The 23,107-nt window shown below is 33.6% G+C and overlaps 7 protein-coding genes across 8 annotated transcripts; 3 read left to right on the top strand and 4 right to left on the bottom strand.

Annotated features, from left to right (window-relative positions):
• Positions 1 to 479: 479 nt before the first annotated feature.
• Positions 480 to 2,131, bottom strand: LOC132704862 (acylglycerol kinase, mitochondrial). The gene is made up of 5 exons (XM_060675157.1): positions 1,895 to 2,131; positions 1,493 to 1,839; positions 1,133 to 1,421; positions 960 to 1,079; positions 480 to 908 (listed from the first exon to the last, which is right to left on the bottom strand). Exons 1-5 carry the CDS (start codon positions 1,999 to 2,001, stop codon positions 494 to 496), a joined length of 1,278 nt encoding a protein of 425 aa, XP_060531140.1. The 5' UTR covers positions 2,002 to 2,131; the 3' UTR covers positions 480 to 493.
• Positions 2,132 to 2,140: 9 nt separating this feature from the next.
• LOC132704861 (ras association domain-containing protein 8) lies at positions 2,141 to 5,883 on the top strand. The gene is made up of 10 exons (XM_060675156.1): positions 2,141 to 2,321; positions 2,378 to 2,479; positions 2,537 to 2,647; positions 2,695 to 2,867; positions 2,920 to 3,205; positions 3,257 to 3,403; positions 3,484 to 3,600; positions 3,756 to 3,895; positions 3,946 to 4,120; positions 4,176 to 5,883. Exons 2-10 carry the CDS (start codon positions 2,408 to 2,410, stop codon positions 4,404 to 4,406), a joined length of 1,452 nt encoding a protein of 483 aa, XP_060531139.1. The 5' UTR covers positions 2,141 to 2,321; positions 2,378 to 2,407; the 3' UTR covers positions 4,407 to 5,883.
• Positions 5,884 to 7,968: 2,085 nt separating this feature from the next.
• Positions 7,969 to 10,440, bottom strand: LOC132704863 (inhibitor of growth protein 1). Of its 2 annotated transcripts, none has more exons than XM_060675158.1 (4): positions 9,532 to 10,440; positions 9,261 to 9,470; positions 8,958 to 9,206; positions 7,969 to 8,849 (listed from the first exon to the last, which is right to left on the bottom strand). In XM_060675158.1, exons 1-4 carry the CDS (start codon positions 9,665 to 9,667, stop codon positions 8,527 to 8,529), a joined length of 918 nt encoding a protein of 305 aa, XP_060531141.1. In that variant the 5' UTR covers positions 9,668 to 10,440; the 3' UTR covers positions 7,969 to 8,526. The 2 variants fall into 2 exon arrangements, with proteins under 2 accessions (XP_060531141.1, XP_060531142.1); XM_060675159.1 differs by having other exon boundaries at positions 7,972 to 8,849; positions 8,964 to 9,206; positions 9,532 to 10,061.
• Positions 10,441 to 11,897: 1,457 nt separating this feature from the next.
• On the top strand, positions 11,898 to 18,324 carry LOC132704795 (DNA polymerase subunit gamma-1, mitochondrial). Its single transcript, XM_060675048.1, has 6 exons — positions 11,898 to 13,554; positions 13,641 to 14,002; positions 14,057 to 14,335; positions 14,452 to 14,658; positions 15,012 to 15,991; positions 18,186 to 18,324. The coding sequence occupies exons 1-6, from the start codon at positions 11,972 to 11,974 to the stop codon at positions 18,216 to 18,218; spliced, it is 3,444 nt and encodes a 1,147-aa protein (XP_060531031.1). The 5' UTR covers positions 11,898 to 11,971; the 3' UTR covers positions 18,219 to 18,324.
• LOC132704796 (probable RNA-binding protein EIF1AD) lies at positions 16,939 to 18,755 on the top strand. The gene has a single exon (XM_060675049.1). It carries the CDS (start codon positions 18,188 to 18,190, stop codon positions 18,695 to 18,697), a length of 510 nt encoding a protein of 169 aa, XP_060531032.1. The 5' UTR covers positions 16,939 to 18,187; the 3' UTR covers positions 18,698 to 18,755.
• Positions 18,756 to 18,760: 5 nt separating this feature from the next.
• On the bottom strand, positions 18,761 to 19,814 carry LOC132704797 (cytochrome b-c1 complex subunit 8). The gene is made up of 3 exons (XM_060675050.1): positions 19,664 to 19,814; positions 19,435 to 19,592; positions 18,761 to 18,947 (listed from the first exon to the last, which is right to left on the bottom strand). The coding sequence occupies exons 2-3, from the start codon at positions 19,586 to 19,588 to the stop codon at positions 18,853 to 18,855; spliced, it is 249 nt and encodes an 82-aa protein (XP_060531033.1). The 5' UTR covers positions 19,589 to 19,592; positions 19,664 to 19,814; the 3' UTR covers positions 18,761 to 18,852.
• Positions 19,815 to 20,094: 280 nt separating this feature from the next.
• On the bottom strand, positions 20,095 to 21,714 carry LOC132704775 (cytoplasmic 60S subunit biogenesis factor ZNF622-like). Its single transcript, XM_060675012.1, has 5 exons — positions 21,451 to 21,714; positions 20,886 to 21,394; positions 20,634 to 20,827; positions 20,309 to 20,523; positions 20,095 to 20,252 (listed from the first exon to the last, which is right to left on the bottom strand). Exons 1-5 carry the CDS (start codon positions 21,549 to 21,551, stop codon positions 20,141 to 20,143), a joined length of 1,131 nt encoding a protein of 376 aa, XP_060530995.1. The 5' UTR covers positions 21,552 to 21,714; the 3' UTR covers positions 20,095 to 20,140.
• Between the last annotated feature and the right edge of the window lie 1,393 nt (positions 21,715 to 23,107).

Here is a 23,107-nt window from a genome sequence, read left to right as displayed (position 1 = left end):
ACACATCACCCGCGTCACTCAGCGATTACATTCGTGTTGTTTTGCAGAACTGAGACGGCCCTTGAAATAGTGTAGAATGGTATATGTTTACCTTTGTTAAAATTTGGAACCTGACATAAAAGAATAGTTCAAAAGAGCAACTGAAATTTTCAAAAAATGATGATTTGATGAATGATGATTAAAGAATGAAAGAAAAGGATTATTAGTTTAGTTTATGGGGTCGTGGCAATGCTATTGAGTTATAAACTCCTTAACACTTGTGTTGCTAGTTGCAACAAACAAGGGAACATTTTGACATGTTTTTTATTTCAATGCTCTGCCTATCTTAGTACCCTTGCCTAAACAGAGAGAATTGTTAACAAATTCTTATTTATATTATTACTTTATCCACACACCCTTGCAAGATAACAAAAGTCATTAATTGAGTGTTTAAGAGCACTGGGCAGAATTACATATTAGGAAAATATAATAAAAGACAATACCATACATGTATTTATTTTAACATTTCCTTTTTGCAATACATATTAAGTATTCCAGGTAACAAAGTCACTCTTATAGGTTTGACCTCATAATCTTCATTGTCAATAGAAAACCACAATTCATTACCACTTTTTGCAACATTACTTGGATCAATTTCAATCGTTCTTGCCTCTATAGCTTCACAAATATTTCTAGTTTCTCCCAATTCTGATTTCCATCCTTGCTTCACAAATTCCAAATAGTCCACCTTCTCTGGACCAATGTTAACTTGTAACTTAGGAACTTCTGTACCTTTTATTTGGCTTGGAATAACATTCGAAGTAAACACTGTCAAGTCAGTTGTGGATATAGCTTTCTCTATTTTTTGAAGACACTGCGGATTGTGTATTTGTTTAAATTTTAGTTCATTTTCATCCTCTTTCATGTATCTATCTAAAGGAGTTAAGCAAGTCAAAAAAAAATCAAAGACTTAGCCATACCTCTGAAACCACTTTGACTTTAACTGTGACATTTGAATTCTATGACAATTTGAACATCCAGTACAAGGAGGACTAAACAAAAGCTGTGCTTGACATTCCCATGTCAAACTGCTTTTAAGCCTAAAGGCACAATCCAAAAATAAACACTTCAATCATTAGACAATATTGCTTACCCACTAAATAAATAGGTGGCATATTTTTTGAGCCCACCAAAATACCAATATCTCTCCTTTTTCATTTCAGCATCTCTGTATGCACCCCACTTTATTTCTGCTACAGCATAAACCGGCTTCTTGTTTTCCTCTTCATTTAATATTTCAATCTTCATAACATCCATAGGCTTCATAGTCTCTTCTATGACAGCCATTGTTGCATCTGCCAAGGATTTGATTTTACCTATTTTTTTTTCACCAGGAAATAAGGACCGACCAACTGTGTTATGCAGTCCCAAGGGTAGAACACCTTAACAGAAAAATGAAACTACCTATTATAAAGACTTAGTTACTTGAAATAAGAACTGATATATGACTTACCTAATGGAATTAAAGTTTTAGAATTTTCATTTGTTCTCCTTAATAATCCTGTGACAACTTCTGAAAGGGTACCATCACCCCCTGCAACAACAATTGAATCTACAGTGCCTAAAGTTTCCATAAGATTTTTGGCATGCCCTTCAGATTCAGTTTTAATAACTTCAACGCTTAGGCCAGCCAAATTAAGCAAGGGAGCGCAAAATTTTTCAAATTCCGTTGCAGCTTTACGTTTGTTGGCGTTAGGATTTAAAATCACAGTAATACTTCGTGGACTAGCTTGGACAGAAATCGTTCCTTTTCCGTAAAGTGCTGCTTTCTCACAATATGACTTCATAATTTCGTCTGTTCTATACATATTTTTAAATGGTTAAAATGTAAAAATGAATTTACTGAATTACCTACTTTAAATAATTCTTTGTATATGACACGCCCCATGTTATCACCACAACCGCAAATGTAGATTTTTTCCAATTCTCTCTTATTATTTTAAATGATCTGAAGATGGACATGTTTTAGTTAATATAAATCAAATTAAATCCACGACCACACAAAAACTTCTATTTGGGAATGTTGTAACAACCAACCAATTTCGATAAAATGTCTTCTTCTTTTTAAAAATCAAAACATAGTAACTTGTCCATGATCAAACAAAAATTTCCATTTGGGTGTCATTTCAAAAACGACAACAAAAACATTTTTTGACGTATGCAAATGTAGCACATTTGTAAATCTTGAATTGAAAAATTTAGAATTTCGAATAGAATAAATTATTTTAACATTCCATACCAATTTTCTGCTACCAAGTAACAATGGAAGGGATAACCCAGAAGTAAAACAAGGTTCTACAACAGTTTTTGTTTAATGTAACAATGAAATTGTTTTTAGATATATTTGCAATCTTAAGTGATTTTGAATATGGAATTAAAGGTTTGGGTTGAAGGTATACAAAGAATTGTATGTGGTGTTTCAGAAACTACTACTTGCCAGGTTTTGGATGCCCTATTTTATAGTTTAGTCAGATATTTAATAGAAAATAATTTGTAGGATGTGGTATTTGCTCTGGCTCACGCTACAGGCAAATCTGGTAGATTTACCCTTATTGAGAGATGGAGAAATAATGAACGACAACTTGCACCCCAGGAAAATCCAATGAAGGTATACAATCAAATTAAATAAAAACTTTTTTAACTTGTATGTTTTAGATTTTACTAAAATGGGGTGAATATTCTAATGATGTGCAATTCATTTTGCAAAGGAATGATGGTAGTAAAACTCCCATTCCAAACAATAAAACCAAACCACTTAATGTTAACCCGGTAACATCCCCAAACTCAAGTGATGTTTCCAAGGAATGTAACAGATCATTTCAGTTCAGGTAAATAGGGCAATCAATTTAAATTATAAAAAATACAGTTTGATTCTCTCAGCGGTTCACATAACCATAACTGTGGTTCTGAAAATGTTGGAGTTGTCAGAGGTGTTCAGCAACAAGTTAGAACAGTACAGTTGGAAGTTCGTGAGCCCTTGTATTGCAATTCAGTAAGCAATTCTCCCAAAAAAGGAAGTTTTTGTGGCTCTGATCATTCATCAGAATCTCCTAGTCATCGGGTGGCGCCTCCCTACAAAGACCCGCCTGCCCCTCCTCCATACAGAGATCCTCCACCTCCTACCTCAAATATTAACCAAGACAAATTCAAGAAAAATATATTTCAGGTAAAATGCAGAATTATTCAGACCTCTGGTATTCCAGGTAGTTAATTTTAGGATACAACCAGGCTCCAGAAAGATTGGCATGATAACAGAAACAAGTCTCCAGAAAATGGCATTTATTCTGCCCAATATCGAGAATTGATCTCTCTAATTAACTATCAAAGAGAAAAATTAAACAATCAACATACAGATCTTACCAAAGTAAGTTAATATATCTAAAGTTTCGTCGAAAAATTGGATCTTAAATGTGATTACAATTTTTGGGAATATCTATATTTTAGTATGATGCAGAAATTGTGTACTGGGAAAGTAAAGAAAAGGAAAAACAACATCAACTAGAATTGTTAACTCAGGAATATATAAAAATTTCAAATGTCACAAAAACCAATCAAGAACAAGTAAGACATGTATTTTATTGGTAATTGATATTGATTAATAAACTCAAAATAGTATAAAAAAATATTGGTAACAAAACTAACAATGATAGCAATGTTTTTAAATTAACTTTGTATTTTTAATAATAATGATAAATATCAAACATGAAATTTTTTAGATTCAGGCTTTGTCCTATGTTGAGGAAGAAGGAGAAATAGCAAAACAGCAAGAAAAAACTCTTAAATCGGAGTTAACTCTTTTAAGGTCTAAGTTGGCTAACTGTGAAACAGAATTGTTGCAGTGCAAAAATAAAATTAGGTTTGTGTATAAAGTAATTTTTGGAATAGGGTTAAAATTATTTTGTTAAGGTTACTTATGGATGAGTTACACTTAGAACAGAGGATGCAAAGCAAAAAATCTGAATCCCGGAAACAGGTAGAAAGGAGTCTGCTGCTTGAGATGGAGAGATTACAAAAAGACGTTGAACTGGCAAAACAAAGTGCTGATCTGCATCATTTGACAGCAGAAACACTTAAGAAGGAGGTATACCAATTGACAAACAAATTTAAAATAAGTTTTACAAGTTGAACTGTCATAGGTGGGAGCCCTGGAAATTGCCATAATAGAAAAAAAGAAGCAAGTAGAACAGTTAGTAACTGAAATGAAAGAGGCCAATTTACAAAGTCTGAGTATTTCTCCACCTGAAGATATCCGGCAAATAATAGAGGGACCAACAAAAGCTGGGACCACCCGGAAAATGATTGGGTCTCCAAGACAACTCGAAAATGCTGTACCAACAAGTAAAAACCCGCATGGGGTGTGGGTATAGGTATTTTAGCTCCATTAAATGGTTTATCTGAAGTTTACTACATACACTGTTTTTTGTGACTGACTTCCTAAGTAACATTTCAGCTTAATGTTATTTTTGCTAAAGTGAACATTACAATTTTTTAGCAATCCTTCATTCTACCCATGTTAAAAGTGAAGAAAGCCTCATACACTGGACAAAAAATAAATAAGTCTAAGAAAAAAAACTACTTGTTGTGCATATTAAGTTGTACTGTGTGGCAAAGGCCTGTAATTTAAGAATACTTTAATTTTCCAAAGTTTATCTGCTAATAATTTATATTGTTGGTATTTCAGTTTTGCCTTACTAATTTTTAGTTAATAATTAATTTAAATTAATAAATATTTTCGCGTGGTGAATAAGAACATCTATTACACTGCAAAATCTAAGAAATCAAAGAAAAGAATAAAAAATAAATTGAGTTCAAATCAATTCCACAACTGAAATTAATAATTGTAGGTGTTGCTGTTCTTTCTCTGCTTTAAGTATTCTGACGGATATCGACAATTTCTTTTCTGAACATGCTTGTGAAAGTACACTGCTTAATCTCCAGTTTGTAGTTTTTTTTATAAATTAATATTTTTCAATAATTTAACAAAATGAAGCTTAAAGTGGTGCATGTTTATAAGTGCAACAGCGGCAGAACCATTTTCGGTCTTCGAATTTGAGTATGAAGTTGTCCATGCCATTATATGTCAGCTTATTGGCTTCCAGCAGGAATAGCCAGAGTTAAAGCAGAAGTTGTATGGAACTGGAACCATATCGAATCACAACTAAACTAATTTTTTCCATAATAATTATAAATTTGCCTTTGTCGTCACAGATAACATCTATGTTTGAATCGGTCATAATTTGCTTTAAATCAAACACATATTATTATGTGTGTATCACATCTTGTTATACTGTTGAATAAGTCTGGTTAATTTTGTTTGGTAGATAATACTAAGCACTCTGCTTAAATCTGGGATAATAGAACATTTGAAATATAGCTGTAATATACACGTGTATTTATAATGATGGCTGTATATGTTACAATTAAAGTGATATAAGAAATTGTATTCTAGGTATGGATAAGTCAACAATTTATCACTTTATTAAATTGATTGTTCGGATATGTGTACAATAGCAAATAAGTAGGAAAAAAATGTGAGTTCAGATGCTGCTGACTTACAACTAGATGTTTTTAATCATAGGTATTGTAATTTCCATAGCCGGGTTTTATTGTAAAAGTGGGCGAAAATTGTAGTATAAACGATCATTTATTTATTGTTAAGTGATTGGATATTTTACACGTGAGTTGAAATGATCTGTTATCTTTAGTTTAAGAGATTTTATACATACACTTTATTTATGCACATTTATTTATATTTATTTGACACTGCCATATTTCACTAAATATCACAGTATGATCATTGTTTTCTTTTATTTTTTTATTGAAATAAATGTTACGTACATCACATTTATTATCAAATATTTTTGCTATCCATTGCTTCAAAAGTATCTTTTCCATTTTCCAAATTATTTTTTTTTCTCTACTCTGTACTCTAAAATATATATCAGCTTTTGGACAGACCATTTAGGCCCACAGCAGTTTAATTTTCGTCCATTCTATATCTTCTATATTTTGCTATATTTCTCCAATTAATAATCCTCCTCTCTCTTGAATCTTCCTCCACAGCTTCTCTCCATTCTTCTCCTTGGTCTAGCATGCTTCCTCCTCCCCTCTGGTTTTTTCTATGCCACTTCCTTTACTTCTCTATAATTTTCCATCCTGGTGAGGTGCCCTAGCCATTGTAGTCTCCTTACTTGAACAAATGTTTCGATTGGCTTATCTCGAAATAGTTTGTAGAGTTCATTTCCTTCCAAAGATTCGTCTTACTACTTCCCTTTCCTCTATACCTATTTTCTGTTGGTTTTTTTGATTGAGGGTCCAAGTCTCACAACAGTTGGTCGGGCCAGTGTCTTGTACAGTCTAATTTTTGTTGCCCTCGAGATATCCTTTGACATACTCCATAGTGTAATATATCTAATTATGTACTAGATCACTTTAAGAAGTCAGCTTGATTCAATAATGTTTATTTATTTATTTATGGTTTAACCAACTTACAAAACTTTTACATTCATTAAAGGCAAAAAGAGAAAGACAGCAGTATAACAACTAGAAACCAGAACAAAATGTAACAACAACAATTAACAGAATTAAGTGACAAAACTCAAACGGAACACATCAGAACGAAATGAGCGGAGGCTGCCAACAAAAGGATCAAGCTTTAAACAGATGCACGCTTTCGACATTCTAGTAAGGGGTAAATAAACTCCATAATTTGCGCGAGGGTAAAGTATGCGGAACATTGAGTTATCACAGCTTCTGTAATATGCGTTAAATTGTATGCTATGTAAAAGAACTGGACAATAATACCAACAATTCAGCATCTTAAAGAGAAAAACTTAAATCACTCTGAGATCTTCTGGTTGAAAGGCCTTAGCTATAATTCCGTAGTTGATCTGATACCAATTATAGATATTAATATGCGCCTTTGAAGCCAAAGATCCTAAAAATATTTTCTGAATGGCTTCGATGTTATCTATATGGCAGGCATAATATCAAGACCATACCACAGATGCATACTCCAGTCTAGAGCGAATCAAAGAGATATAAACGAGTTTAAGACAATGTACAAAATTTAGTTTAGAATTGAAGCACACACCCAAGTCTTTAGTACTAGTGACGGCCTCGATCTCGATTCCATCAATGCTATACTGGTTGTGAACCATACTCAACGAACGACTAAAGCTAATACTACAGCATTTCTTTACATTGAACGCGAGGCTTAGACCACATGCAAACACCATCCATGTCTCTCTGAAGCAGCAGAGCATCCTCGCGCGATCCAATGCTCCTTCCCTAAACAAAATACCAATGAAACATATAATTATAATATATTACAGTGTTGTAATTTTCTTCTTATCGTTCTTAAATTTTCATTCAATAGTACTGATCATCCGCAAACAAAAGACACTGCGATTCCAAAACTACACTAACAATATCATTTATAAACAAGTTAAGCCACTTCGAGCGCTGTCCAGACTTTATTCATGAATCGAATGGGAATGATCTGATGGTTTTGCGCAGATTTAAAACACATTAGTCACAGTTCTGATCGTCATTTGACACGCAGTTCAATGAGTATATTAGTGCTGTTTTGCAAACATTAATCCAGAACCTAATGGTTGCACAAAAAGCAAAGTATAGTACTTTATTAAATACTCGCAGCGCTCTGCCCTAAACAAGCTGATAACTAATGCGACTTCTAAACATTGTTGTACAATATAATATTAACACAATTTTATTATTGGGAATGTTTGTGTTACAATAGATTTTTTTTTTATGCCAAGATAAGAAAAAAAAGCAGCATTAATGGGGTTTCAATAATACTATATTGTTTGACAAACGTCATGAGTTTGATTTGGAGCGAACTATACTATACTTTTTTTATTTATTTTGTTTATTAGTTCTTGGGTACATTTTGCAAACCATTCAATGAATGACTTGTGAGGCGACCGTCAGAACTGACAAAGTCAAAATGGCATAGCTGAAATCTATCGAAAACATCCAATTGCTATCAAACACTTGACCAGCAGTAATGGAAATGTCTGAAGTTGGTCACAACCGTTGAAGAAGTTTGATCGTAAGGAAACATTTTTTCCACGCTTTATCCATACAAAATTAGGTATTTTAGAGTAGCAGTTGTAACCAAAATTTTAACTGGCCCTTGTCATGCTGATTGTCTAGAAATGAAACCAACACATAAGAAAATGGTCTCATTTGTCTCCTATTTTGGCAATTCTTGTGAGAAATAAAAAAAAATATATCTTTATTTTGCACATCAGTTAAAATATGGTATCCCGTAACTTTTCACACCAAAAATAAATGGAAAAATGTGTAGTTTTCATTCGAACATTAACTTTTGGTTTTCTTTTTTTCTGTAAACACTTGTTTGATTTATAGGTGGAAAGTGAGAAAGGGAACATAAAATTGTAGGTGTATATTTATGGCAAAAACACTTTTACAAACACAAATCAATTTACAATAAATAAAACCCTATGCTTTTTCTTCCTTTTCCTTGTTATATTTTTCAAGTTCTTTCAGAAATTGCGCCTTGGGTTTCATAACATTTGGTCTATCTCCTCTACATTTTGGACAGAACCATTTACCTTTTGGTTTGGTGGTCAAGGTAACGCATGAGAAATGGAACCACTCTATTGGACAAAGATCATTGTCACACATGATCATTTCTCCAAAAGAAATTTGATCACAGAGACAATAAGTTGGTTCATCTGGATCAATGGCAGGTTCCTCTGGTGGTGGAGATTCCTCTTTTTGAGTTTGAACAACTTGTCTTGATTTTCTTTTTTTCTTTTTCCCTAAACAAAATACCAATGAAATAATTATAATATATTACAGTGTTGTAATTTTCTTTTAATCATTCTTAAATTTTCATTCAATATTACTGATAGCTTCGACTCATTTACCTTTACCTGTTTTCTTTTGGTTGGAGCTAGACGTTGGATTTACTACAGACGCTTGGCTTCTCAGCACATGCTCGGCTGGTGCCATCTCATTCTGATGATTTTCTATCCCAGAGAAGTTTTCATTCCTTGATCTCCTAGCTCTTTTGATAGGCCTTTCATTAGTATTGTTTATTGTGCTACTTGGTGTCACATTTGCTATTGGGGGTTGTTCTTTGTTCTCTGTTTGAGGCTGTTCTTCTTTGCCATAATCTTAAAATAATCTTAACATTAAAATCAAAAGGGAGGATAACTTACCTAAAATACCTAAATTTTTAAAATCTTGGTCCAATAATCTGGTTTTCATTTCTATTTTGTCTAAAATTGTTTGTAGTAGACTCATTTTTTCATCGCCCAGTTCTTGGGCTGCTATCAAAGCTTGTTGCATTCGGGCGAAGCTTCTTGCCTTTTTTACTTGATCCTCATTGCTTATACCTTTAAAAATTTCTGTCTGAGTCGTTACTTCCCGAACACGAGCTTTAAAGAAATGAAACGTATTTAATATTCACAATTTAAGGATGAATAACACTGTGCTTACCCAAATAGTACACATCCAATTCACGCATACGAGAAATTAAACGTTGTAGTTCGTCAGGAAAATTTTCCACGCAGTCGAGATAATTTTCAACATAAGTTGCAGAATAAACTGCCTCCACAGATACTTGGTTCAACATTTTTTATTCCGCCATTTACAACTCATTATTTTCAAAACAGTTTCCCTCTAATTTTAAAATAATAGGAGATCGAAAACCACAGATCAATTGAAACAATTTTTAGATATATAAGAAAAAAAGAATTTTGTTCCAAAGAACAAGAATGAAAAATCTTGATTTGCGCATAACTAAGCCAAAGAACAGTAAGTGCTTTTTTTTTGAGTTAATTGACTAGGATATCTCTATATTTCGGCTTGTGCAGAGAAAAATCGAACTAATAATTATTTTTACGGCACCCAAAGCTCTTGGTGGCCTCGAACCCACAAGTGGCTGCAACTGGAGTTGACAGGTGTATGTCTATTGCGTTGCCAACCGAGCTGGTTGTCCTCCAAACAAGCTCCTTGAGTTGTATGGTCAAATAGTTTTCTTCTGCTATGTTTTGCTGGCAATGAAGTTTCCGAGGGAGGCAATACGATTACGGGTTAGCCCAAAGAGAATAAGATAGACTGGAAGGCTCCCATTAGTGGCGATGTTAAAAAGCGTACACGAGTTTCAATGTCTCTGGTGATTGTATTCAGTCATGAAAACGCGTGATAGACAACTATATTATATTGGTTGCGTACGGTTCAATTCAGTTTAAAGTTTGAAAGGTAAAATGTGAAAAAAACATTATGTCGAAATAGTTTTACTTTTTTTTTATTAAAATATAAATCAAGTGCTGTTATCCGTTACAATACTGTAGTATTTTCAGTGTGACGCATTACTTTAAACCGCCATGACAGTACTTTACTACTTGGGCACAAATAATAGATGGCATTCGTAACAGTATACGCGACCTTCCCAACTATCTTATACTCTTTGGGTTAGCCTTTGGTTATTATATCCAAGCGAACCGTTCTCTTAGGAACGGACTATATCTCTGGAACGACTTTATGTTTAGAGACTTCAAGTTACCCCTAAACCTAATAAAGAAGAAGCCTAATGTCAGTCAGAACTGCGGTTTCGGAATGAGAATGGTTCGGCTGGTAAGACGTTAGACCTGCCTACTGGATTTGCCGAAGGTTGTGGGTTCGATGCCCACTGGGTGCCATGGGTAATTGTTAAAAAAAAATTGTTTATAAGTTATAACTTGGTTGTATGCTGGCCGAATTGCCTAATGAGACACAGGCCAAGTAAAGCCTAATTTTAAAAAAATGCGGTTTTATCTGCCATTCAATTCCATTCCTTACCTACATCCACGTGTTTTAATTTAGTTTTATTTGTTAAGCTGTTTCGTCAGGGCGCAATATATACATGTATTTTGAACAGATACTATTAAAAATGTATGTATTTTTTACGGGCAATTTTTTGATAGTAGACACGATGACATTTTGGTGCAATTTAAAGTTTTTTTTTTTAAATTTTGATAGAGTAAACAGTACTTTTAAACTTTTATTAGCGTTAAATGATTAGTTTTGGGTTGTTAAATTAGTTAAATGGTTAAAAACATAACGTTGATGCGATTGAGGATAGTGGACGGGTTTGTTTTATATTTTTCAATTGTGCTGGCAAATTGCTTTGATATCAATGCCAAAAATTGAGAGTGTGTATGTGAGTGTTCTTGAATGTCTCCTGTTTCCACGTACTATATTCATAGAATGTATAAGTTTACTTGTCAACAAGGACGTTAACTCCCCATCCTCGGCTGGGCGTATGATCTTAGTATTATTGCCCACCTTAAGATAAAAGCATTTTCTGTTTTGTTTTTATATAATTTATATATCTATGATCGAGAGCATTGCACGCGGCGGTTTAACCTCCGTTCGCTCCCGACAGAATCCCCTGTATTCGTCCTCAAAAGTTTGATATCGGTTTCCACTGTGTGGACTTAGTGTTGTTAGTGTTCAGTGCATGTTTTAAAGTTATAATCGTCGTCGGGCCCGTCGTTTTTCCCCGTTCACGCCGGTATGGAGGCCGGATGGGCCCGGATGGTCCGCGGTGGAAGCGGGGGGTGTCGGTTTTTTTTGGTATCGGTCAAATTTGTTTTTTTGCTAGTTGAGCAAATATTGGTTATGTCTTCTTTGTACGTGTTGGTCAATGACCAAAAGCGAAGATCCTCGACGGAAGTCGGCAATGGGCGAATGATCCTAGCAGTCGAGCCCAACATTTTTTTGTGAAACGCATCATTGAATTGAATTATATCTATGATCGACTGTCGTTACTCATTTGTTAACCAATTTTCAAGAAAATCAGCAAAATATTGTTGGTAAGTTCAAAAATATTTAATTTCCGAATACTGGGACCTCCTAGATTAGTACAGAACTGTTTTCACATGAACTCTAAAAAATGATTGACCTCAAAGGCTTTTCATATAAACAATTTCTTTTGAAACTTGGTACTTGGTCACAATACAGGAGAACAATATCTCTTATGCCAAAATCGAGAAAAAAGATATTTGCCCCTAACCCAAATAAGCGAAAACTTGTTATAGAAAAAGCTCTGCCAAACGCCCCAACCTTTGTAAAAGAATTAGGGCCCAGGAAAAACAAACTCGGCATTCAAATGCTCTCAAAATTTATCTATGATCAGGTTTTCCTAGAAGATTATAGAGAGAAATGCAGTGACCAAGTTTTAAATGAAAGTAGGCAGGAATTACTCAAGCATAACATGTCTTGCAAAAATGTTGAAATCCAAGAAGATGTCAACTTTAAGATACCTCCCCTTTATGGCCGCAACATTGAAGAACATTTTTATAAAATAGGGGAACAACAGCTGAAGCCATATAGAGACCTTATGAATGATCTTGTGGAGACTATTCCTCAAATACCCAAGAAATGGTTGTTCTGTCAGGGTTGGACAAGATATGCCCCTAATTCTTTGCCAGAAAAAGTAGATTTTCCATTAGAAAGAGCATTAGTTTTTGATGTAGAAGTCTGCATGGTGGCAGGAAAACTCCCCACATTAGCTACTGCAGTTTCATCCAAAGCTTGGTACAGTTGGGTAAGCCCAGCACTTATTAATGGCTCTAGTAAAGCTGATGCTTTACACCATTATACTTTAAGTGAATTGATTTCTTTTGAAAGCACATCTCATGATGATGGCAGCATTTTAAATGATTTTCAGAAAGAGCCAAAGGTGATAATAGGACATAATATTTCCTATGACAGGGCCAGAATCAAAGAGCAGTATTGGTTAAATAAAACTGGCACTAGATTTGTGGATACAATGAGCTTACATGTTTGTGTTAGTGGTTTAACTAGCTATCAGAGAGCTGTTATTAAATCTGACAAATTTTTGGAAGAAGATGAAAGTTGGAAAAACTGTAGTTCTCTTAATAATTTGATTGATGTGTACAAACTATACTGTAATAAAAAACTAAATAAGGAAACAAGAGATATTTTTGTAACAGGAACATTAACAGACATAATGCAAGATTTTCAAAAGGTTATGAGATATTGTAGCACTGATGTGCTTGCTACCTATGAAATATTTCAGAAGCTTTACCCCTTATTTTTGGAAAGGTTTCCCCATCCTGTTACGCTAGCTGGTATGATGGAACTAGGTACTGCATATTTACCAGTAAATCAAAATTGGAATACCTATATTTCTGAATCGGAACAGACATTTCAAGATCTGGAAGCTGAAAGTAGAATACTTCTCGCTAGACATGCTGATAATGCATGTCAGTTACTGCACGACAACAAATACCAGGAGGATCTCTGGCTTTGGGATCAGGACTGGGACACCAAGAGTCTACGGTTGAAGAAGTTGCCTGAGCAAAAAAAAAATAAATGTGAATCAAAATCTATTAATTCAGAAACACATACCGATGAAGATGTGGATGAATTAGAGGAGAAATTCAAATATTTATGGAAAACTAAAGAAAGCTTGTCTAGTGTGCAAGTACTTTTACCTGGATATCCTAATTGGTAAGTAACATTTCTGAATCCAAGTAGCTATTATACAGCCTATAGTAGCAGTAATTAATTTTTCTAGAATGTAATGATACTTTCAGGTACAGAAAAATTTGCACAAAGTCTGGATCTACACCTGATTGGATTCCAGGTCCTCATTTAATAAGTACATCAATGAAAATAACACCCAAATTACTTCACTTAACTTGGGAGGGTTATCCGCTACATCATGTAAAGGAAAGAGGTTGGGGTTTTCTGGTCCCTTATTCCGACGACTGTGAAGTTAAACGCAGCCTGCCCCTGAAGCAGTTACTAGAAAAATGTCCATTGTTAACAGAAAAAAGCAAAACAGCTGATGGAGATGTTGTGTTATCAAATATAACAAAAGCAGTTGAAGACCATTTAATGAGCAAAGAATATTACTCGAAAGTAAAAAAGGATAAAACTGGAGGGCTTTATAAAGGTAGTATGCATATTTTTCAAAGTTGACTTTACTGACTCAATTAAATAATGGTAGGTGCTGGAGTATGGTGCAACATACAAGTAGAAGATTGTTGTTGGTTTTTTAAATTACCACATAAAGATGGAGCTTCGTATAATGTCGGTAATCCCTTGGCTAAAGACTTTCTAAATAAATTTTCAGAAAATGTGTTGGCAAGTGACTCAAAAAGTGCAGAAAATGTTTTGACTATAGCTAGAAAATTGTCATATTGGCGAAACAATCGCAACAGGATTTTAGATCAGATGGTTGTCTGGTTACCGGAAGATAGTTTTCAGAATCATTTGCAACATAAAGGTAAAAAGTCCATTTAAAAAGTAAAAAGTTACCCAAGTTGACATACATAGATTACTAGAAATTTTGTGTATGTATGCTTTGTTAACTTAACCTTTAACTTTTTTTTAATTTTGAAGGATTTACGTATGGAGCAATCATACCCCAAGTTGTGGTGTGTGGTACTTTAACTCGAAGAGCTATGGAACCAACCTGGATGACTGCATCAAATGCTCATTGTGAAAGAATCGGCAGCGAGTTGAGAGCAATGGTTCAAGCACCACCAGGTTATTATATTGTCGGAGCAGATGTTGACTCTCAAGAATTGTGGATCGCCAGTGTACTTGGTACTGATATTTTTTAATACGCTTGGCATAATATAAGAAAAAAATTTAATAAAATTTATATGTCGTTAGAGTATAATAAAACCTTTTTATTACCTACATTGGCTGAATAGTTCACCAAATTTGATGTTTTCCATGCTTAATAATCATATTAGATTTCTACTTTAAAATAGATTTTGTAACATACTTATACTTTTTTTTCAATTTATGAATCTAAGTTAGCTTACCTGTAATGTCACCCTGTTGGCCCATCATATTTAGTAATTATTTGCAATTTATATCAGTATTTTTTCTTAAACTACTTTTTTAAATGCTTGATATATTTTAAATGTTTGATATATTCATGTTCATTCCAGGAGACTCTCATCATGCTAAAATGCATGGCGCCACACCATTTGGTTGGATGACTCTTTCGGGGAATAAGTCCAATGAAACAGACATGCATAGTGTAACAGCGAAAGGGGTCGGTATTTCTCGGGACCACGCAAAAGTGATTAATTATGCCAGAATATACGGAGCAGGTCAAAATTTTGCAGAAAGATTACTAAAACAATTTAATCCGTCCATGTCAGAGACTGAAGCTCGCAGCAAAGCTCTAAAAATGTTCACCCTAACCAAAGGAAAAAAAATCTACTACCTTAAGCCTGAACATTTACTTGATTTTCCGGACAAACCTTACAACCAGTGGCAAGCCTTTGAAATAGCAAAATCTTGTCGTAAAACAATTGACGAAATGTTTTTGAAATCCAAATGGGTAGGAGGAACTGAATCAGCAATGTTCAATCGTTTGGAAGAAATTGCAAACAGTCCTAGTCCATGCACACCCTTTTTAGGGGGTCGCCTAACGCGGGCCCTAGAACCTAAAACCGCCGCAGAAGATAAATATTTACCGACCCGGGTCAACTGGGTAGTACAATCGGGAGCGGTTGACTTTTTGCATTTGATGCTGGTGTGCATGAAGTGGATAATGGGAGGCAAAGTTCGGTTTTGTATTAGTTTCCACGATGAGGTCCGCTATCTTGTGCCCGAACAATATAAATATCAAGCAGCTCTGGCATTACACGTCACCAATCTTCTCACGAGAAGTTTTTGCTGCTATCGATTGGGTCTGGCAGACGTACCACAGTCGGTTGCCTTTTTTTCCAGCGTCGAGGTGGACACAGTTTTAAGAAAAGAATGTGGTAATGACTGTCAGACTCCTAGCAACCCCCACGGGTTAGAGAAAGGGTACGGAATTAAAAGCGGAGAATCATTGGATATTTATCAAGCTATTAACAAGGCTGCCGGCGCTCATACCTGCTGGTATGATGATAAGAAAATTAAAGAGTTTGAGGAGGTGAATCATTTTTGAGAGTTCCTTTTGCTTCTTGTGCCTGTTACTGTTTTCAACTTTCACAGTTTACCGTTTCACTATATTTTAATACATTAACTTTTAGCAGAGTGTTATGTTTGTTGTTTCTCATTATGGAAGGTTTCAACCATATTCGAGAGTTGAAAATCATCACAGTTAATAGAAAACCACGAGAAAATTCTTCAATAATTTGTCATTATTTTGACTCTAAAAACTCTTATTTCGCTAGTTAAATTAAATTCACGAATAATTATGTTTCTTCCGTCACTAGGTAAATTTAATGTAGAGGCCATAATTATGATAAAAATGTTACCATCGCCATGCCATCTTTTTTTTTTCTGCAAAATTTAATACGTGTATGTTAACTTCTTGAAAAAATACCACAAATTTTTATTGTTACAAAAGTACAAAAGTATTATTAGCATAGGCAAAGATTCCATATTCAATATCTAATTGCCATGTGGAGCATCAAGCGTGTTATATTTTTCTATGTGGAACACCTTAAACAACCTAAATCGATAACCGTTTAATAATTTAAAATAAAATGACAAAAGCTCAAACGCGCCGAAATACAAACACCGACCTTCAACATCGGAAAAAACTTGATTAAAATCTCAAATTTAATTAATGGAAAATTAAGTTTTTACTTGTTCCATTGTTGTAACAGTATATATTTACTTGAACATCTGTAAAAGTGGCAACGGTATTATGAACTTTTAGAATGACGTATAAATTTTCTCATTGAACATTAAGGAGGTCAATTGGATTTGAGAATTCGCGGAAATATGAGAGTTATATTCATAACTCGAGGCTCTTTCTATTGAAATACGTTTTGTATTAGAAAAAACATGTGACTGTATACAATATTTTTCTCATTTTTAATTAAAAAAAGCTCTAATCATTAACATTTATATCTTACTAACATTGGTCTCTACTCCACTGTTGGGTAAAATTTTGGTCACCAAATGATCAGGTATCGCAAAAGTCTGATACAAACCGTCCTCAAATGGAAAGTTTACCTTAATATCACAGGATTTTGTTGTAGTAATTCGTGTGTCCAAAGATTTCTCTGACATATAGAGCCCAATTTTCTCACAAGATATTAAATCCAAACCAATTACTTTTTCAAAACAATGCAGATTGCATTCTTGACAGTCGGTAATCTCAATTCTTGTAACTGATCTCAGTAGCACAGTCACCTTATTGCACATGTCAAGATTTACCGATTCGATTGCATTTTCTATAACTACTGTACAGTCTTCACAGTTGTAAAGAAATATGCAGTCGCCTTTCTTTGCTGTGTTTATTATAACACCATGGTTGCCCCTCTGATGTTCTATTTTCCATTTATTTTCAAAGGATGTGATTTCATTAGAGGTTGTAGATCTATGTTTATTAAATACTTGTTGACCAGCATCATCTTTATTTATTTCCTTAAGGAGTGCTTGATGTTCCATCATTTTCTTTAAATTAGGATTGTCTCCCAATGGTTGAGAAGCTGGCAAGTTAAGCGTTCCCAACCATAATATACCATTTTTAAAAAAGCTTATTATAAACAGTGATAATTCTTCATAAGTTTGCATCCAACTTGTAAACCACTCCAAGTGGACTTTTCCTAAAGTTTCGATTTCAGTTTGAGCCTTCTGTTTATAAAACTCAATATAATTATTTAGTTTTGGAATAAATTTGTCCACTTCGTCTTCGCAAAACCATTCAAAGATTTTAATACTCTTGCTTACCAATGTAATTTGAAAAATGTGGTCGCTAGCTTTGGACTCTGCTGCAATTACTTTGTGTATTTCCCGAAGTATTGGTTCTGTCAGATATTGTTCATTTGAGGGGTTGAATGGCTTTTTGTATTTACAAAGGGTTTCCACCAAATTGATCGTCTGCCGAAATACATTGTCAACTGTAATACTTTGTTTGTAAATGAGACCATCAATTGACTCAGAATAGCTTTTGTATTTCTTGAAGGGATTTCTGTATATTTCTTTTAACGTGGTTACACTCATAATTTTGATATTACTGCTTGACATTTGAAGTGACTTATCGACAACTAAAAAAAGTGTCACTAAGAGCGGAGGCAGGGGGTAGGTGAATAACGCAATTAACGCAAAGAATGGCGACGAATTAGTTACTGTTGCCTAATAATTTGGGATCCTTACGGTATTTATTTCAGAAATGTCAAGGGCAACGAAAAGGAAGCACGTAATGTTGGAAGTTTTACATGATGACTTCTCACACCCATCAGAAAATCAACAAATTGTTCGAGTTTTGGTTAGTCGAGGGAACAATTTACTTGAGGTTGAAAGTACAAATGGCAACACATTTCTTGCGTCAATGCCAACTAAATATCGAAAAAACGTTTGGGTTAAACGAGGTGACTTTGTTCTTGTGGAACCTATAGAAGAAGGTGATAAAGTTAAGGCTGAAATTGTCAGAATTTTAACAAATCAACATGTGAAATACTTTAAAAAGGAAAAAGTGTGGCCAAAAGAATTTGATACTCAAGTCGAGAAGGAAAACAATGAGGATGATCTTTTCGTTAATACTAATAGACATTTTCCAAGTAATGAACCGAGCGATGAAAGTGATACTACCGAGTCAAGCCATGAAAGTAGAGACACTGAGGATGAACAAAACAGTGATAATGAAACCAGTGAAGAAAAGAAAAACTTAAATGCAAACTAAAGGTTTGTTTAACAACCAATTTTTTGCTTTTCATTTTAAGGGAATAAAAATCTTTTAATATGATTAACTTTGTTTTTACCTGTCATTGTCAATAAAACAATCCAAGTTACCCTAATCTAATAGGTATAGGTACTACTATTTATTAAATGGAAACTCTATTTATCATTTTCAAAGTCTGCTGGGTTTTTCCTCAACAATCGACGATGTTCCTTTTCTGTTTGGTCATATATTATGTAAGCCAGAGCAAGAGCTGAAAAATATCCTTTTGTAAGTAATGTAATTTAAAGAACATTGAAATTTTAGTAACATCGGGATAAAAAATACAAGATGTTCTGTAATAAATGTGTCATAGCATGAAATAGGTGATTATAAGGTGACTAGTGCCTTCTACATTTACATATTTTAAAAAGTTACATGTAAACTACCAAATTTCTTTTGTTACATAATTAAAAACCATCACAAGTGGTTTTTCAATAAAGTGGCAACACTCCAGATTTGGCAAACAGAATTTAGTCGGTTTCACTTTTTTTAACCATATTTAATTTTAATGATGCAATATTATTCTCACCAGTTTGAGCTTTGGCTCACTTATTACATTATTTTATAATATAATACATTCCATACGGTGTGCACACTAAATATAGAACTTCAAATCTGCAATAACTGGCAGACAACATACTCGAGTAGGGTGTTCTGTTCTTGGCAATTTTTTATCGAGCTGATGTTTAACTACTTACGTGGTACTACATATGGAGCTTGGTCCATAATTCTTCTAACCATATTGGGAACCCCTTTTGATATTATTCCCTTAAATGCTTTCTGTTCGAATGGAGACAGTCTGTAGTAAACAATTCCACGAATTTTAGCCAAATGTCCAAATCCGTGAGCCATTACCCTATAAGAAACATTACATAATCAATAGAATATTGATGCCATGTAATACGGCACTGTGTAAATGGACGTTACCTATGTATGCTTAAAACTGCGTTATTTGTTGTCGATTAATTTGAATTAATTAAAATACTAGACGCGTCTGGCTTAAAATTTGAGAATCTAAACCTTGATATAAACCGATTTACTATACAACACAGATTAATTTTGCTTGGTTAGGCTAAAGCATATGTCACATGTCACTCAGTAATTAGGACAGAGCAGCATGAGCTGCAATTTCCGACAGTTAGTGGAAGCGTGGTGACGTCACCTCGCCAACTCATGGAGAAGAATAACTTTACTTTGACTCCTAATGTATAAGATGTTGTATTGATTTTATTTTTTTTAAGGACCTTTAGGATTTTGTTTGGCAATTTAGAAATTAGTATTATACATTTTTCAATAGATTTCATCGGAAAAAAAACTAGGTACCTGTGTGTTTATAAAAAAAAACAATCAAATCTCTAGTTAAATTTATATATAATTTTTAAGGAAATAATGTCATAATTACACTTAAAAATTAACTTGTTGTCTAAAATGCTTCTGTAATTTGTTATTCTTAATCCCTAACTTGGTCATATATTTGGATTGCAATCGTTTCATATAGTGAATATCTCTGGCTTTCCTGAAATTAATTTTAGGTCTATGCATACTTTATTTGTAAGAAATATTATTACTTACCTCACAACAGATTCCTGTTCAGCAGCAGTCCATCCCAAAGCTCGATATTTGGCAAGAACTTTATGGAGTTTTTTATTATTATTATTGGAAACAGCTAATGCCTTGTTGGGGTTTAAACTTTGCTTATAATATCTCATGAGACTTCTGTGTCCAACTGTTATGCCTGATGGTAGAACTAGTTGATAATCTGAACCATCTAGTTCAGCCACATTAACCTAAATAACATATTTCTAAAGCATTTATACTTGATGATGTGAATATTGATGTAAAGAAATTTTAAACTTTTTAAGAAGATTTGAAGTAACACAAGAAATGTTTTACATACGTCTTCATCTGGATTAATATCTTCATTGTCTGCATCTTCATAAGACGAAGAGTAATCATAAAAATCTGCATATTCAGCTAATGCAATTCCCTCATATAACATTTTACAGTGCCCTTTGTCTATCATATGTTTTCTAGCAGCATCTGCAGAATGGAAGGTTCTACCTTTTTCATTGCACCATAAACACATGAATCCTTTAATAAATTAGAGAAACCAGTAGCAAGAATAATACTTCAAAAAGAGTATACCTACCACAAGTTACCTTTTCATATAAATAGCCCAAAAGACCCTCCATATTGATGCAGTACTCAATGTCTGGTATAAAAAATGAATGCACACTGGTGATGTGTTCCAAATTACTAATAAAATTTCGACTATGATGTGTGCAAAATAAACAATCATTGCTCTCAATAGCAGTATTTATATCTTCCCACTCATCAGAACTCAGTTCCTCAGAATCACTGTCTAATGCAGGATCAAGAACATTGTTTTCATTAAACGATTTGTTTTTATTAACAGAATTATGGTGGGTCACATTTTGCTCTGATGGATTAAAACTTTTCTCATTATCTTTGTGCTTTTTTGAATTCAGGTGATTATTGTATGCATTGCTATTTCCATAATTTTTTTTACATATGTGGCAGTAGACATTACTGTTTTGCTGAAGAGCTTCATTCAAGTTCCGTTGGTTTAACACCTTAAACTGAAAGTCTTCACTGTTAACTGGCGGCAATTCAGCAACTTTTCGTTTTAAATTATATCTGTCAAAATATATCGATTTGAAAAGTGAGTTTATTTTTATTATCATTGTACCCACCTGTGCCAATCTGATTTATAGTGTAATCTTTGAATTTCTGGATCTTTAAACCCAACTCTACAAGTTATACACGTGAAGGAAGAGTGTTTAACAAGGTCCATTTTATTTTATAAAAGAAATAAAATCAACTTGGAAACGTTGTAACTAGGCATCAGAGCGAATAGATATAAAACGTGGCTCCTTCGTACGTTCACTGATGTCAGATATCACTGATATGACTGATATAATAGAAAAACACTAAATATGATTATTCTTTTTGGACCCAACAAAACTTGGCCTAGATTGCTAGAATCATTGGCCCATTACCGATATCTGGCGAGAATTACTATTTACTGGTTAAAAATTAATAATAAAGTTTTTTGATTGATTTGATATTTACACGATGTCGATATTCAAAAATGGAATTTTGTCCAACTACTGTGTGGATGAAAAAAATGTGACAGCGCCGTACAAAGATGTTAGAATTGAAATATGCATTAAAACACAGCAACCTCGCTCTTAATCGAGTCTGTTACTAAAACACAATAAAGTATCTTTTTTTTTTAAATTAATTTACCAACTTACAGATCGTGTGGCTGACTGGGTTCAAAACAGCAAAATATGGAAACAACTTCAGCAACCGTTCTCTCAGATATATTTTTTAAAACAACATTAAGTTACTAAACGCATAAATATTTTATAAATTTAAATTTTAAAATTACAAAGCAGCAGTCGTTTTAATTTATATGCACATTCTAAGCTTCATAAAAAAATAATTCTTTTGTTTAATACGTAGATATGCATTCCATATCCAGTAGAGGTGCATTAATTTATTTCGTACTAATTACAAAAAGTACAACTTTAACTATAACTCAAGTATAATCTGCAATCACAAAAGTGAGTTGGAGTTGGTTTGGCTTTTTGCAGGTCGTCTTTTAAACACATTTTTTTCAATCGCAGTTTCTACCCTTTTGTAGCTGGTAGTCAAGTGTCGAGAATAGAAAGTGTCATAATCAAAACTCACCTAGGTATCTTAATAAACTTTTTATATCCGGAATTCTTGATTCTATTACAAATAATCATTACAAATTTGATTCTCTATTGGTTCTTTGATACAACATTATGTCATTGTCATTATGTCATAGCAAGGTAATCTTCGTTTTAGTTTTATGACTTTTAGTCTTTGTTTGATGGAAAACATACTTATATGACTATAGAAATATATTGTCCCATAATTTATATCTAAAAATTATTCTTTGGTGTTTTAAATTTTTAAATAATTTTAGGAAGAGGGTGTAGGTACGATTTTAGGATGGCAAACAATTCGGATAATAGTGTAAAAATATTTCCTGCAAAAGTTATTGGTGTTGCTGGGAATATTTGTATTGTGGTAGGTATCTGCTAAGAACATTAATTTTATATTTCAGAAAAGCGTTTTTACACCTACAAATTCTTGTTGGGCGAACTGATACAGCTGATTAAATGCCTAGTCATTTTTTCTAATTGCGCATTTTTAGTACGACCAAAATTTCATAAGCAATAAGCAACTATCTGAAAAATATAAGCAGTATTTATTTAAATATTACCTATATATATTCTTATAGGGAAAAATCATTTTTTCCCGCAACCTGCCGCCGCATATATAGGCAAATTATGTTGGTTTTAGGGTGCAAGACAA

This window comes from Cylas formicarius, unplaced genomic scaffold (genome assembly GCF_029955315.1).
Source record: "Cylas formicarius isolate icCylForm1 unplaced genomic scaffold, icCylForm1.1 PGA_scaffold_7__23_contigs__length_41026272, whole genome shotgun sequence".
Classification (NCBI taxonomy): domain Eukaryota; kingdom Metazoa; phylum Arthropoda; class Insecta; order Coleoptera; family Brentidae; genus Cylas; species Cylas formicarius.
Note: the sequence above shows the minus strand (reverse complement) of the source record. Positions and strands in the feature narration are given on the sequence as shown.

Excerpts from the sequence above, each read along its gene's own strand:
- LOC132704862 (XM_060675157.1), bottom strand. The coding sequence starts at position 2,001 with ATGTCCATCTTCAGATCATTTAAAATAATAAGAGAGAATTGGAAAAAA. Across the intron at positions 1,840-1,894 it reads TATACAAAGAATTATTTAAA|AACAGACGAAATTATGAAGT; the intron begins GTAGGTAATTCA and ends AAATATGTATAG. Across the intron at positions 909-959 it reads AAGTCAAAGTGGTTTCAGAG|ATACATGAAAGAGGATGAAA; the intron begins GTATGGCTAAGT and ends TCCTTTAGATAG.
- LOC132704861 (XM_060675156.1), top strand. The coding sequence starts at position 2,408 with ATGGAATTAAAGGTTTGGGTTGAAGGTATACAAAGAATTGTATGTGGT. Across the intron at positions 2,868-2,919 it reads AACAGATCATTTCAGTTCAG|CGGTTCACATAACCATAACT; the intron begins GTAAATAGGGCA and ends TGATTCTCTCAG. Across the intron at positions 3,896-3,945 it reads CAGTGCAAAAATAAAATTAG|GTTACTTATGGATGAGTTAC; the intron begins GTTTGTGTATAA and ends TATTTTGTTAAG.
- LOC132704863 (XM_060675158.1), bottom strand. The coding sequence starts at position 9,667 with ATGTTGAACCAAGTATCTGTGGAGGCAGTTTATTCTGCAACTTATGTT. Across the intron at positions 9,207-9,260 it reads CCAAGATTTTAAAAATTTAG|ATTATGGCAAAGAAGAACAG; the intron begins GTATTTTAGGTA and ends GATTATTTTAAG. Across the intron at positions 8,850-8,957 it reads CCAAAAGAAAACAGGTAAAG|GGAAAAAGAAAAAAAGAAAA; the intron begins GTAAATGAGTCG and ends TATTTTGTTTAG.
- LOC132704795 (XM_060675048.1), top strand. The coding sequence starts at position 11,972 with ATGATTGACCTCAAAGGCTTTTCATATAAACAATTTCTTTTGAAACTT. Across the intron at positions 14,003-14,056 it reads AACTGGAGGGCTTTATAAAG|GTGCTGGAGTATGGTGCAAC; the intron begins GTAGTATGCATA and ends AAATAATGGTAG. Across the intron at positions 15,992-18,185 it reads AAATTAAAGAGTTTGAGGAG|AAATGTCAAGGGCAACGAAA; the intron begins GTGAATCATTTT and ends TATTTATTTCAG.
- LOC132704796 (XM_060675049.1), top strand. The coding sequence starts at position 18,188 with ATGTCAAGGGCAACGAAAAGGAAGCACGTAATGTTGGAAGTTTTACAT.
- LOC132704797 (XM_060675050.1), bottom strand. The coding sequence starts at position 19,588 with ATGGCTCACGGATTTGGACATTTGGCTAAAATTCGTGGAATTGTTTAC. Across the intron at positions 18,948-19,434 it reads AGCTCCATATGTAGTACCAC|CTCTTGCTCTGGCTTACATA; the intron begins GTAAGTAGTTAA and ends GATATTTTTCAG.
- LOC132704775 (XM_060675012.1), bottom strand. The coding sequence starts at position 21,551 with ATGGACCTTGTTAAACACTCTTCCTTCACGTGTATAACTTGTAGAGTT. Across the intron at positions 20,828-20,885 it reads ATATGAAAAGGTAACTTGTG|GATTCATGTGTTTATGGTGC; the intron begins GTAGGTATACTC and ends AATTTATTAAAG. Across the intron at positions 20,524-20,633 it reads ATATTAATCCAGATGAAGAC|GTTAATGTGGCTGAACTAGA; the intron begins GTATGTAAAACA and ends TATGTTATTTAG.